This window comes from Leucoraja erinacea, chromosome 29 (genome assembly GCF_028641065.1).
Source record: "Leucoraja erinacea ecotype New England chromosome 29, Leri_hhj_1, whole genome shotgun sequence".
Classification (NCBI taxonomy): Eukaryota; Metazoa; Chordata; class Chondrichthyes; order Rajiformes; family Rajidae; genus Leucoraja; species Leucoraja erinaceus.
In genome coordinates, this window is record NC_073405.1 from 11271640 (window position 1) to 11284492 (window position 12853).

A 12853-nucleotide genomic window follows, 5' to 3' on the forward strand; every position below is an offset into this window, starting at 1 on the left:
GGAGGAGGTGGAGGTGGAGGAGGAGGAGGAGGAGGTGGTGGTCGAGGTGGTTGTGGACGAGGTGGTGGAGGGTGAGGGTGGCATGAACGGGCTGCCGCACTCGGCCGCCTCGCTCTTCCAGCCGCCGCCGCTGTTCGCCGTGCCCGGGGATCCCGGGCGCAGGAAGAGCGTCAACATGACCGAGTGTGTGCCGGTGCCCAGCTCCGAGCATGTGGCCGAGATCGTGGGACGGCAAGGTAAACGAGGAAGCGTCGCGTTTCCCCCTTCTATTCGATTAATCAAAAGTTTTTTCCCCATTCTGTTCAAAAAAAATTTCAAACCAAACCCGCGTTCATCAATTAAAATCCATTCCAGTCATGAAACAATTGATATAGAGTGTTAAGCGAGAAGTGCATCCAGAATGAAATGCTTTCTAATCCATTAGTATTGTGCCCTATCTATAATTGGGGCAGGTAGTAAAAGTATCATTTTTGTTTTAAAGTTAATGCAGTATTTAAAGTAAGTGTTTTAAAAAGAATTGCATCGTTTATATCTTGGAGTGATTATTTTGCAGGAGGAGTTGACAGATTGTGATAATGCATCCCACATCATTGGAAGATGTTGATATTCTAGTTTGTGTTGTTGTTGGGTTATTCAGTTGTTGTGGGTGGGGTGGAGCGAAGGGGCAAAAATAGCTTATTTGTGCATAACATAAATGGGTGAAATGCTGTGCTTGAGACGGGCTACGTTGTTTTAATAATTATATCCCCATTTGACATGTCACGTTCTTTAATCTTTCAATATATTAACAAAAAACGGTTTAACTATAATACTCTGGAAAATAGTTTACTTGGAAATGGATAGTTACCTGATTCCTTTGTATACCCACACCCAAACACACACACTGAATGGATGCTCTGAATCCAACCTAGTATGCCAATGATTATCATGTAGCATTGAACTGAAATTTTCCTTTAAATTCTCATTTTTCTTATATAATGGGAATAGGACAAACTGGAAAGTCCTCGTGTTGCAGTTCATGGTGCTAATAATTTCATTTTTCAGTTAATTCAGGCAAATTCTCTGGTGTTTCATTGTTCCCTTTGTTAAGGAATCAAACCATGCTCTGATTTATATGCTGACATCATAGGCTGTAGGGTTTGGTCTAGGAGTCTGGGATTGATTTTTGCTTTTGTTTCCAGAACACCAAATAATACCATATTTGAAATGCATTTCATTCCAAAATTTTGCAATGTCGAGAGATTAACCTGAATGTAAACAACATCTTGATTTATGTCCTTTGGGTGTTCATGTGTTTTAACCAAAAGCAGTATAATTCACAGCAAATGATCCTATTGAATGCATGTTCATTGTTGAATATTTCAAATGTACATGTATTCATTTGTACTTGAATACCATGTCAATGTGATATTTTAGCTTGTGGAGGCAAATCAAGCTGTGTTGTTACTGTGGGTTCATTAAAATTTTAAGCTTTATTTTAATAATGTTTTTGGTTTTTCTTACAATGTAGACACCCAAACTAATTTTACAGAGAATATTTGTTTCAGCAAAAGTCCTTGCCGCTTTGTATATCTGCTAAGGAATGATACCCCTGTGGTCATTTTTTATCTGATTTTTTTCTCAGTACAAGCCATTTGTACTGCATATTAGTTTTAAAAGACTCTTAGAAATGTTATTTCTATATATTCAATTTTGAGTGCCGTGTAATTGGTTACTTTTATTCTTTGTTTTCTCATCAGTGCCATTTAAATGTATGAAGCATGTCGTATAAATGTGGTCTGATTTTCATTGTTAAGCTTGGACTCTTGAGTGGCTGTGGATTGTTTGATTGTGGAGTCATTTCCTAAGAGAGACCCCTGAAGAATCATTGTATGTGTTGGGAGCACTCAACAGGAACGGAGTACTGATTGTGGATGATCAGCCATGATCACATTGAATTGTGGTGCTGGCTTGAAGGACCGTATGGCCTACTCCTGCACCTATTGTCTATTGTCTATAATTGGAATATGGGCTCTGAAGTTTGCAGGTTAAATATGCCAGTAAATGTATAATTATTTTTTCATGTTTAATACTGTACCCAGCACATTCATGTCTTGGTTTCCCTAGGGATTCTGTATTTTAGTTTTGCATAAATATTATTTTTCAATTAATTTAACTTTCTTTTGTTTATTGTGTTGTATCAGTACTGTTTACAGACACGTACCATTTTCAGTACATATAACAATTAAACACACTGTGTAGATGAAGCACATACTCAGCACGTTGATTCCCAGCACCCATGTTCTTGCCTTGTCTTATCTGAGTTCTATGTCACTTTGGACATCTGTTTGAACAGCATTATTTTACACCATTGCCATCACAAGCTCTGTGGCATCCTCTCAGGTCATACAAACTCTGTGGCATCCTCTCAGGTCATACATCTCTGAGCATTTGGGCTATGGCCTTGCCGTAGTTTTGGTAATCATTGTTGGAAGTTTTTAAATTTCAAAAGTAAACTTTATTTAGAATAAAATAAAACAAAAAACTGCAAAAGCTTCATACATTTTAAATTTCGGTGCATTCAATGGTGTTATAATCAGTAGTGTTTGCACCTATCTTTAACCAAAGCAAGTGCCCCATGGGGTGAAATCTCTTTCCTTGTTTGACATACTTTGCACCTCAGTATCCAGCAGCAGATGGACCCCAGACTCTGGTCTTCTGCTGCCCCTCCTCTCCCTCCTGCCCCCCTCCACAGGGCCTTAGCTTTGGCTGCACTGAATTGGCCAGGCCTGCAGAGATATAGCTGACATCATATTCAACAGTATAGAAAAGAACCGACTCATGTCCATAATGTACCACTTTCTGAGACTTTTTGTCATACCATAGGGTACTATTCAAATGAAACTACATATTCTGGGAAGTTGCATATAAAACGTACTTGCACTATTTATGAGTTCTCTCCATCCCTACACTGCCGCACCTCCTCCCCCTTTTTCCAGGCCAAGTGTGTTCCTGTTATTTGCTAATATTTTTGTTTTAACCTTCCAGCTTGTTACATTTTATTGAATAGCAACTTCAGCTAGCAATTGTTTGGCTTTGAGTCAACAAGGTCAGGAATGGGTCTAAGCAAGCACTTGCAGGCAGTGATAGTGTTATTACAGTATTGCAATCTAGTGGACTGCAGTTGATTTATAAGCAAAAGGAGCCTTGGAAAAAGGAGAGAGTGTGCCAGTTGAGGCTTTGATACCATGAAACTTTCATATTACTTACTGGTTTATGAAACTTTAAAAAAAAAACCTATCTACTTGCGTAAAGTATTGCTGAGCAGAGTATAGTTTGGAGCATCCTAATTACAGCTGCACTTGATTCTACATTTGCATGATATTTCAAATCTTAAAACATGTGTTGGTTAAGGAAAAGATCACAAACGTTTTTATTAAATTGTTCTGGTTTCTCTTTTAGTTTTACTTTTCTTCCTCTGAAAGTGACCTTTTTTAAGATATTCCAAAACGAACCTACTTCATATGTAACTTAGTGTGTTGATATCAGAAGACATTTAGTGAGAGGGGAGATTGACAGTTGATTTTGTTTTGCCCAATTGCTTGCAAACCTGCATTTTCTATCACTGCTCAGTGATCAACGATAATAAGGCATTTTCTACCTGTTTTTATTTTCTTGTAGTCTTCAGATATTACCCAGAGTAGGCCTAGTTTTCCCACTGTCCCCACAGGGGAACAGCTAACGCGAGGCCCTATTCAGCTGGTTCACATCCAGTTTGAGCAGTTTAATTAAAATTATAATGTTGACTACTATAACAAGAGTGGAAAGTGACTATCAAATTTAAATTTATTTACCACATGTTGTCTAGTTGTTCGCTATTAAACTGAACAAAAGTAACAACAAAGGATGGTGCACTAACTTAGTGTTTTGCTTAATATTGAACTATACTGTGATTTGGGGAAATAGGTCAACAGCAAGTAACCCAGTCTAACATTGAAACATAGAAATTAGGTGCAGGAGTAGGCCATTCGGCCCTTCGAGCCTGCACCGCCATTCAATATGATCATGGCTGATCATCCAACTCAGTATCCCGTACCTGCCTTCTCTCCATACCCTCTGATCCCCATAGCCACAAGGGCCACATTTAACTCCCTCTTAAATATAGCCAATGAACTGGCCTCGACTACCCTCTGTGGCAGAGAGTTCCAGAGATTCACCACTCTCTGTGTGAAAAAAGTTCTTCTCATCTTGGTTTTAAAGGATTTCCCCCTTACCCTTAAGCTGTGACCCCTTGTCCTGGACTTCCCCAACATCGGGAGCAACCTTCCTGCATCTAGCCTGTCCAACCCCTTAAGAATTTTGTAAGTTTCTATAAGATCCCCTCTCAATCTCCTAAATTCTAGAGAGTATAAACCAAGTCTATCCAGTCTTTCTTCATAAGACAGTCCTGACATCCCAGGAATCAGTCTGGTGAACCTTCTCTGCACTCCCTCTATGGCAATAATGTCCTTCCTCAGATTTGGAGACCAAAACTGTACGCAATACTCCAGGTGTGGTCTCACCAAGACCCTGTACAACTGCAGTAGAACCTCCCTGCTCCTATACTCAAATCCTTTTGCTATGAAAGCTAACATACCATTCGCTTTCTTCACTGCCTGCTGCACCTGCATGCCTACTTTCAATGACTGGTGTACCATGACACCCAGGTCTCGCTGCATCTCCCCTTTTCCTAGTCGGCCACCATTTAGATAATAGTCTGCTTTCCTGTTTTTGCCACCAAAATGGATAACCTCACATTTATCCACATTATATTGCATCTGCCAAACATTTGCCCACTCACCCAGCCTATCCGTCACCTTGCAGTCTCCTAGCATCCTCCTCACAGCTAACACTGCCCCCCAGCTTAGTGTCATCCACAAACTTGGAGATATTGCCTTCAATTCCCTCATCCAGATCATTAATATATATTGTAAATAGCTGGGGTCCCAGCACTGAGCCTTGCGGTACCCCACTAGTCACTGCCTGCCATTGTGAAAAGGACCCGTTTACTCCTACTCTTTGCTTCCTGTTTGCCAGCCAGTTCTCTATCCACATCAATACTGAACCCCCAATGCCGTGTGCTTTAAGTTTGTATACTAATCTCTTATGTGGGACCTTGTTGAAAGCCTTCTGGAAGTCCAGATACACCACATCCACTGGTTCTCCCCTATCCACGCTACTAGTTACATCCTCGACTAATTCTATAAGATTCGTCAGACATGATTTACCTTTTGTAATTCCATGCTGACTTTGTCCAATGATTTCACCACTTTCCAAATGTGCTGCTATCCCATCTTTAATAACTGACTCTAGCAGTTTCCCCACTACCGATGTTAGACTAACTGGTCTGTAATTCCCCGTTTTCTCTCTCCCTCCCTTCTTAAAAAGTGGGGTTACGTTTGCTACCCGCCAATCCTCAGGAACTACTCCAGAATCTAGAGTTTTGAAAGATTATTACTAATGCATCCACTATTTCTGGAGCTACTTCCTTAAGTACTCTGGGATGCAGCCTATCTGGCCCTGGGGATTTATCAGCCTTTAATCCATTCAATTTACCCAACACCACTTCCCGGCTAACCTGGATTTCACTCAATTCCTCCAACTCCTTTGACCCGCGGTCCCCTGCTATTTCCGGCAGATTATTTATGTCTTCCTTAGTGAAGACGGAACCAAAGTAGTTATTCAATTAGTCTGCCATATCCTTGTTCCCCATGATCAACTCACCTGTTTCTGACTGCAAGGGACCTACATTTGTTTTAACTAATCTCTTTTCACATATCTATAAAAACTTTTGCAGTCAGTTTTTATGTTCCCTGCCAGTTTTCTTTCATAATCTATTTTTCCTTTCCTAATTAAGCCCTTTGTCCTCCTCTGCTGGTCTCTGAATTTCTCCCAGTCCTCCGGTACGCTGCTTTTTTTTGGCTAATTTGTACGCATGATCTTTCGCTTTGATACTATCCCTGATTTCCCTTGTTATCCACGGATGTACTACCTTCCCTGATTTATTCTTTTGCCAAACTGGGATGAACAATTTTTGTAGTTCATCTATGCAGTCTTTAAATGTCTTCCATTGCATATCCACCGTCAACCCTTTTAGAATTAATTGCCAGTCAATCTTGGCCAATTCACGTCTCATACCCTCAAAGTTACCTTTCTTTAAGTTCAGAACCATTGTTTCTGAATTAACAATGTCACTCTCCATCCTAATGAAGAACTCAACCATATTATGGTCACTCTTGCCCAAGGGGGCACGTACAACAAGACAGCTAACTAACCCTTCCTCATTACTCAATACCCAGTCTAAAATAGCCTGCTCTCTCGTTGGTTCCTCTACATGTTGATTTAGATAACTATCCCGCATACATTCCAAGAAATCCTCTTCCTCATCACCCCTGCCAATTTGATTCACCCAATCTATATGTAGATTGAAGTCACCCATTATAACTGTTTTGCCTTTGTCGCACGCATTTCTAATTTCCTGTTTGATACCATCTCCAACTTCACTACTACTGTTAGGTGGCCTGTACACAACACCCACCAGCGTTTTCTGCCCCTTAGTGTTTCGCAGCTCTACCCATACTGATTCCACATCCTCCAAACTAATGTCCTTCCTTTCCATTGCGTCCATCTCTAATCAGCAACGCTACCCCACCTCCTTTTCCTTTCTCTCTACCCCTCCTGAATATTGAATATCCCTGGATGTTCAGCTCCCAGCCTTGGTCACCCTGGAGCCATGTCTCCGTGATCCCAACTATATCATAGTCATTAATAGCTATCTGCACATTCAACTCATCCACCTTATTACGAATGCTCCTTGCATTGAGACACAAAGCCTTCAGGCTTGTTTTTACAACACTCTTACTTACCCCTTATACTATTATGCTGAAAAGTGGCCCTTTTTGATTTTTGCCCTGGTTTTGTCTGCCTGCCACTTTTACTTTTCACCTTACCACACATTTAAGAAACCCTTTCCCTTTAACTCCATCCTCCACTATCCCATTCGACACCCCACCCCCCTTATTCAGTTTAAAACCACCCGTGTAGCAGTGGCAAACCTGCCTGCCAGAATGCTGGTCCCACACCTGTTAAGATGCAATCCGTCCCTTTTGTACAGTTCCCCCTTACCCCAAAACAGATCCCAGTGATCTAAGAATCTAAATCCCTGCCCCGTGCACCAGTTCCTCAGCCACACGTTCAGGTCCTGTATCTCCCTGTTCCTGCTCTCGCCAGCACGAGGAACTGGAAGCAAACCGGAGAAAACAACCCTGGAGGTCCTGCTTTTCAGCATTTTTCCGAGCTCTCTAAAGTCACGCTGCAGAATATTCATCCCCTTCTTGACGACATCGTTTGTGCCGACATGCACTACCACTTCCGGATGTTCACCTTCGCCCTTGAGGATTTTCTGCACTCTGTCCGTGACATCCTGGATCCTGGCACCAGGAAGGCAGCACACCATCCTCGCATCCCGTCTGTTGCCGCAGAAACCCCTGTCCGTACCTCTCACAATGGAGTCTCCCACTACAATGGCGTTGCCTGCCTTAGGTCTTTTTGGTTTTGGCTCAACAGCCCTATTCGCATCGCAAGCCAGTCCGCCGCTCAGTGTAAACACGTCTTCTGTCCCAACAGCTTCTAAGCGGGTGAACCTGTTCACAAGAGGTACACCACCCGGGGACGTTGGCATTCCATGCTTCCCTCCCTTTCTCCCACCTTCTCTCTTCCAGTACCTTAGGTGTAACAATCGTACTGTAGGACTTGTCGAGGAACGACTCCGTTTCTCGGACGAACCGGAGGTCATCCACTTGCTTCTCCAGTTCCCCTACACGGCCCTTCAGGAGCTCTACTTGGATGCACTTCTCGCACTTGTAGCAGCCAGAGGCACCAGCGGTGTCCTTGACATCCCACATACTGCAAGTATCACACTGAATCAGCTTGCCTGACATCTCCTTCTTTCGTCTCTACCTCGCAAGCGTATTGCGTGGTCTCCTCGCCGAAGACTCTCGAGCCAAAGACTCACACTTTTCTCACAGGGCACTTCCTTCACAAGGCCGCTCACTCACTGCCGCTCCCTAAGAGCAGTCTTGCTTAAATTGACTGATAAATTGCCTGATTTACCAATTTACACTTCTCTCCTCCCACTTGGGCTAGAGCCAATCAGTCGTATCTCTTGCTAATCTCCTGCTGCTGTTGCTCCCAAATCTACAGCAGTTCTGAGTAAAGTCTGCCTGTGCTTGGCCTCTACTTTTCAACTGTTTTCACCCCTCTGACTCACTTCTCTCCTCCCACTTGGGCTAGAGCCAATCAGTCGTATCTCTTGCTAAGGTTACACAGAAAAGCTGGAGAAACTCAGCGGGTGCAGCAGCATCTATGGAGCGAAGGAAATAGGCAACGTTTCGGGCCGAAACCCTTCTTCAGACTGATCAGGGGTGGGGGTGGGTGGGGACAAGAAAGGGAAAAGGAGGAGTAGCCGGAAGGCTGGAGGGTGGGAGGAGACAGCAGGGGAGCTGAGGAAGGGGAGGAGACAGCAAGGACTAACAGAATTGGGCGAAGTCGATGTTCATTCCCCCGGGTACTCTCTGGGACAACCTAGCCTCATCACCCTCCAACAGTATCTCTTGCTAATCTCCTGCTGCTGTTGCTCCCAAATCTACAGCAGTTCTGAGTAAAGTCTGCCTGTGCTTGGCCTCTACTTTTCAACTGTTTTCACCCCTCTGACTCACTTCTCTCCTCCCACTTGGGCTAGAGCCAATCAGTCGTATCTCTTGCTAATCTCCTGCTGCTGTTGCTCCCAAATCTACAGCAGTTCTGAGTAAAGTCTGCCTGTGCTTGGCCTCTACTTTTCAACTGTTTTCACCCCTCTGACTCACTTCTCTCCTCCCACTTGGGCTAGAGCCAATCAGTCGTATCTCTTGCTAATCTCCTGCTGCTGTTGCTCCCAAATCTAGAGCAGTTCTGAGTAAAGTCTGTGCTTGGCCTCTACTTTTCAACTGTTTTCACCCATCTGACTCACTTCTCTCCTCCCACTTGGGCTAGAGCCAATCGACGGGTCTTGACCTAAAACGTCGCCTATCCATGTTCTCCAGAGATGCTGCCTGGCTTGCTGAGTTACTCCAGCACTTTGTCCGTTTAAGCAAGTGACCAAAAGTTGTGAATTAAATGAACAGGGTGGTTCAGTGATTGCAGCAGTTATCTAAGTTTCCTCTCCGTTTTAGGAGGTCAGGTTAGGCAAGAGATAAATGAACCGTAGGATTGTTGATGGATATGTAAGGAATGGGACTAAGGGGATTGCTATGTGGTAAAACAGCATGGACCATCAGTTTGTGATAAGTGCGCTACTCTTAGAGTACGGGCTCTATGTTGTGATATTGACAAACGATAATATTGAAAACAGGTTAAAGCTTGCTTTAAAAAGAAATCGTATTGGCTCATCATTAGCATGTGAATGAACAACTTGGACCATATCTACAATAAATGATATTTTCCCTAAAATTGACTGTAAACATTAGTTTAAAGGAGTTTCTGTTGGTTCATTGTCACTGGATTGGAGCACACAGACTGTTTAAATTACCGATATATTTGTACTGACTTTGCAGAAGATCTTAATGTTTTGAGGCTCAGCTGATGTTCAGAGATCCTTGGATTAATTGTGCCAAAATAGTGTATTAGATTATCTCTAAATGACATGGTGGGATAGAAACCGTGTTTAGCACAGCTCCAACCTAATGTGTGAGCAAAGTTGATGAGCTCTCACTTGGGTTTTGAGTGATTATACATTTACGGTTTGAGCATAATGTGAAACAGAATGATGTGCTAACAATGAATTACTTGATAATCACACTTGTACATAATGCTGATTTTGTTTTCCAACATTCCATATTATAGAGGCCGTCCATTTGCTGATGTGCTGTTATTGAATTTTAAGGATTTGATCATGTTGCAATTTAATGCAATTTTTGGCATAGTTTTCCAATAACAAAATTTGTAATGGATGACATTACAATATTGTTTCTATTTGTTTAACGTGGGTGTCTTGTTAATGCTTGTATATGTCAATATAGTTTATTTTACTTTTCAGATGGGTTGGAGCAAAATCCTTTTTTAGAAAGCTTGATTTGTATGTGGTGAGGGGGGACCTTTTGCAGTCATCCAAATTAACAAGCAGGTCTGTGTTCCTAATTCTTCTTTGATTGTTGCAGTATACAATAATTGGTCATAAAGTCAAAAATATAAGATGGAGCTGCTATTGCTACATGCTTAATGGGAAGAGGTTCTGAGATTTTTTGGCTATTTGTTATTTCTTCCAATGTTCCAGGTTGTCATAAATGTTCATTTAACCCCTCCGTTAGCTCACCCACGACTTTAGCGTTGACTATACGAGCCTTCTATTTACGTTGGCTGTTCAGCCATCCTTGGTGTGTAACTTCAGCTCTTGTGCTCAATCAATGTCCAGGCACAGATTTAATTAACACTATTTTACTTGATTTAACAAATGCCATGCTCCTCCGATTGGCAATTTCCATTCAACATTATGCACTGAATAGGAAAAGTTCAAAGGGATGTGGGCTACGCACCTGCAAATGGGACCAGCTTAGATGGGTCAGCAGGGATGAGTTGGGCCAAAGGGCTGTTTGCATGTTGTATGACTCTATGTATGATCATATCCTTTTCTTATTTCTCAAACCTTTTCATATTCCTTCAATGTCTTGATTGATTTTCTTCCCTAAAGCTGATTTCTGTACAGATATGCTTCCTCATCTGAGGTTAACTTTATTCACGGCTCACTTTACAAAAAGTTGTCAACTTATTAATATGTGCCATCTTCTTTATAAATAGAAGGTAAGTTGCAAGACAAAATTTGATCCTCAATTTTCTATGTTGTGGGGGTGGAGAGAGGGGAGTTTGGCAGGAATATGTATATTCTAGTTTTTGAAATTAAGTATTGGCATATTTTAGTTTTCAGGTCATTTGAAATTTCACTTCAGTTTAGGTGGTTTTTCATGATAATTTTAAAGGGGTAGTATTTAACTGGTTTCGCATTTGGAATGGGTATTTCTGCTTGTTCTTGCTGTGCCGTTTTTAAAAAAAATCATGTTTTGGCCTCAACCCCGCAAGTGTGCAACCAGTCCGGATCTTCATTTGTTTCGGATTTTTTTTGTCATGTGTACTGCGGTAGTGTGCAAAGCTTTTGTTTGCATGCGACCCATTCAAATTAGAGACTATAGGGGGGTTGCACGTAAGGTCATCGGGTCAAAGGGCGTGACGCACGGAGCAGCTCAATCCATGTGGAGAACATGGCGGCCTCGATATACACTGTTAACAGACGGAACGCGTACTTTCTTTCCCGATAAAAAACGCCAAAATGATAATTTTTTGCGCTGTAAATAATTGTGGGTGCTGTCATTGAAAGCGGGAAGGTATCATGTTTAAACGTGTTATCTCATGGTGTTGCGTCTTTTACAATCCGCGACTAATAGCCGCATTCATTGTCGTGTCCAGAGAGACAGCCCCATCTCGATAAGCCTTCGCTAAATAAAGCAAACTCAAAGTCAGACCAATTTGATTGCAATATTGTGGGGTTATTTTTTTTGGGTGACTGAGTGCTCAGAACCAAATGCTGTAGTATCTTTGCTCTGAACCCGAGCACCAAGGTGTAAACCCCCCGGGGTCAGCGCTGTCCGGCCATGTGGGCTGCACTGTTGGGGGCTGTCGGTCGGTAGTGCCCACACACGGGGCTGGGTGATGGACAACGTCAGCTGCAGCGAAGTTGCGGACGGTCTGTTCCCTCTGCCCACCCAGAGTCAGTGACCGTACTGCACCGACACCCCTGCTTACCTGCAGTTCATCGCGTGTACTCCAGTTGGCGTTGCGTGGCAACAGTACGGGTCACAGGTCGTGACCTCGACTGAGTGCAACCTCCCTATACATTAATATAATCAAACCAACAGGTAGAAAGAGTGGGGCGATTGTATCTTATGATTGTAGATCCTCCTCTAGGACCCGCATGTAAAGAGTCTCCACATGCCAGCGCCATCTTGGAGATGGTACACCCATCTTGGAGATTGGTTCTCATCTTTGCTATTGATTACATTTGTCAGTCCTTCTAATGTACACCCTTTTTGCATGTGTTCTGCTCTGTGGTTGTAACGACCGTCCAGTTCTTGCTGTTACAACGACTTTATCAAAATTGTACCATCTTCTGTCACTCTATTCCAATGCTATCTTCTTTCATTGACACCTAATTATTTTATCAGCATATTATGTAATTTTGACTCGAAAGAACAAAGTATTTTTAAACCATTACAGCTACCAGAAAATGCCAAATTATTATAGATCTCTGTACTACAGTAAGTCAGACTATGAAATTAGGTTTATTTTGTAAGACTGGTACAGAAACTAAAGGCAATATTCAGATGGTAATTAAAATATTAAAATCAATGTTTTATTGTCAAATGATAGTTCCAAAGTTATGGAACAGTAGCTTTCAGAAATGTGTGGCTAAAAGTGTGCTTAATGTAAGATGCATTTTAAAACGTGCTATCATCTGCCTGGATTCGGCCAGTAACTGGCTGATAAGTGCTGATATTCAGGACATTCAGGCAATTGCAGAAGCTAGTTCTGACGATCAAGGTTCAACAACACTAACTGGTGTGCACTGGCCATTGCCTGGACCAGGAACTTGCTGAGATTTTCTGCAATGAGATTGGAATCTGCTCTTCGTCCTGCGTCAAGATAAATCTAGTACCAGACCCATGAGCCCATTCAATCCAGTGGCTGTGCAAGCCTTTAAGAAGAAAGTGATAGTTAAATTATATATATTTTAAATTATCTATGTTAGCTT

At 42.3% G+C, this 12853-nt stretch overlaps 1 protein-coding gene across 1 annotated transcript in view; it reads left to right on the forward strand.

Annotated features, from left to right (window-relative positions):
• Positions 1-28: 28 nt before the first annotated feature.
• LOC129711153 (RNA-binding E3 ubiquitin-protein ligase MEX3C-like) overlaps positions 29-12853 on the forward strand; it is a 31406-nt gene continuing 18581 nt past the window's right edge. The window contains exon 1 of the mRNA XM_055658604.1: positions 29-236. Within this exon, the coding sequence (XP_055514579.1) occupies positions 83-236 (154 nt within the window). The 5' untranslated portion in view covers positions 29-82. The remainder of the gene's footprint in view (positions 237-12853) is intronic.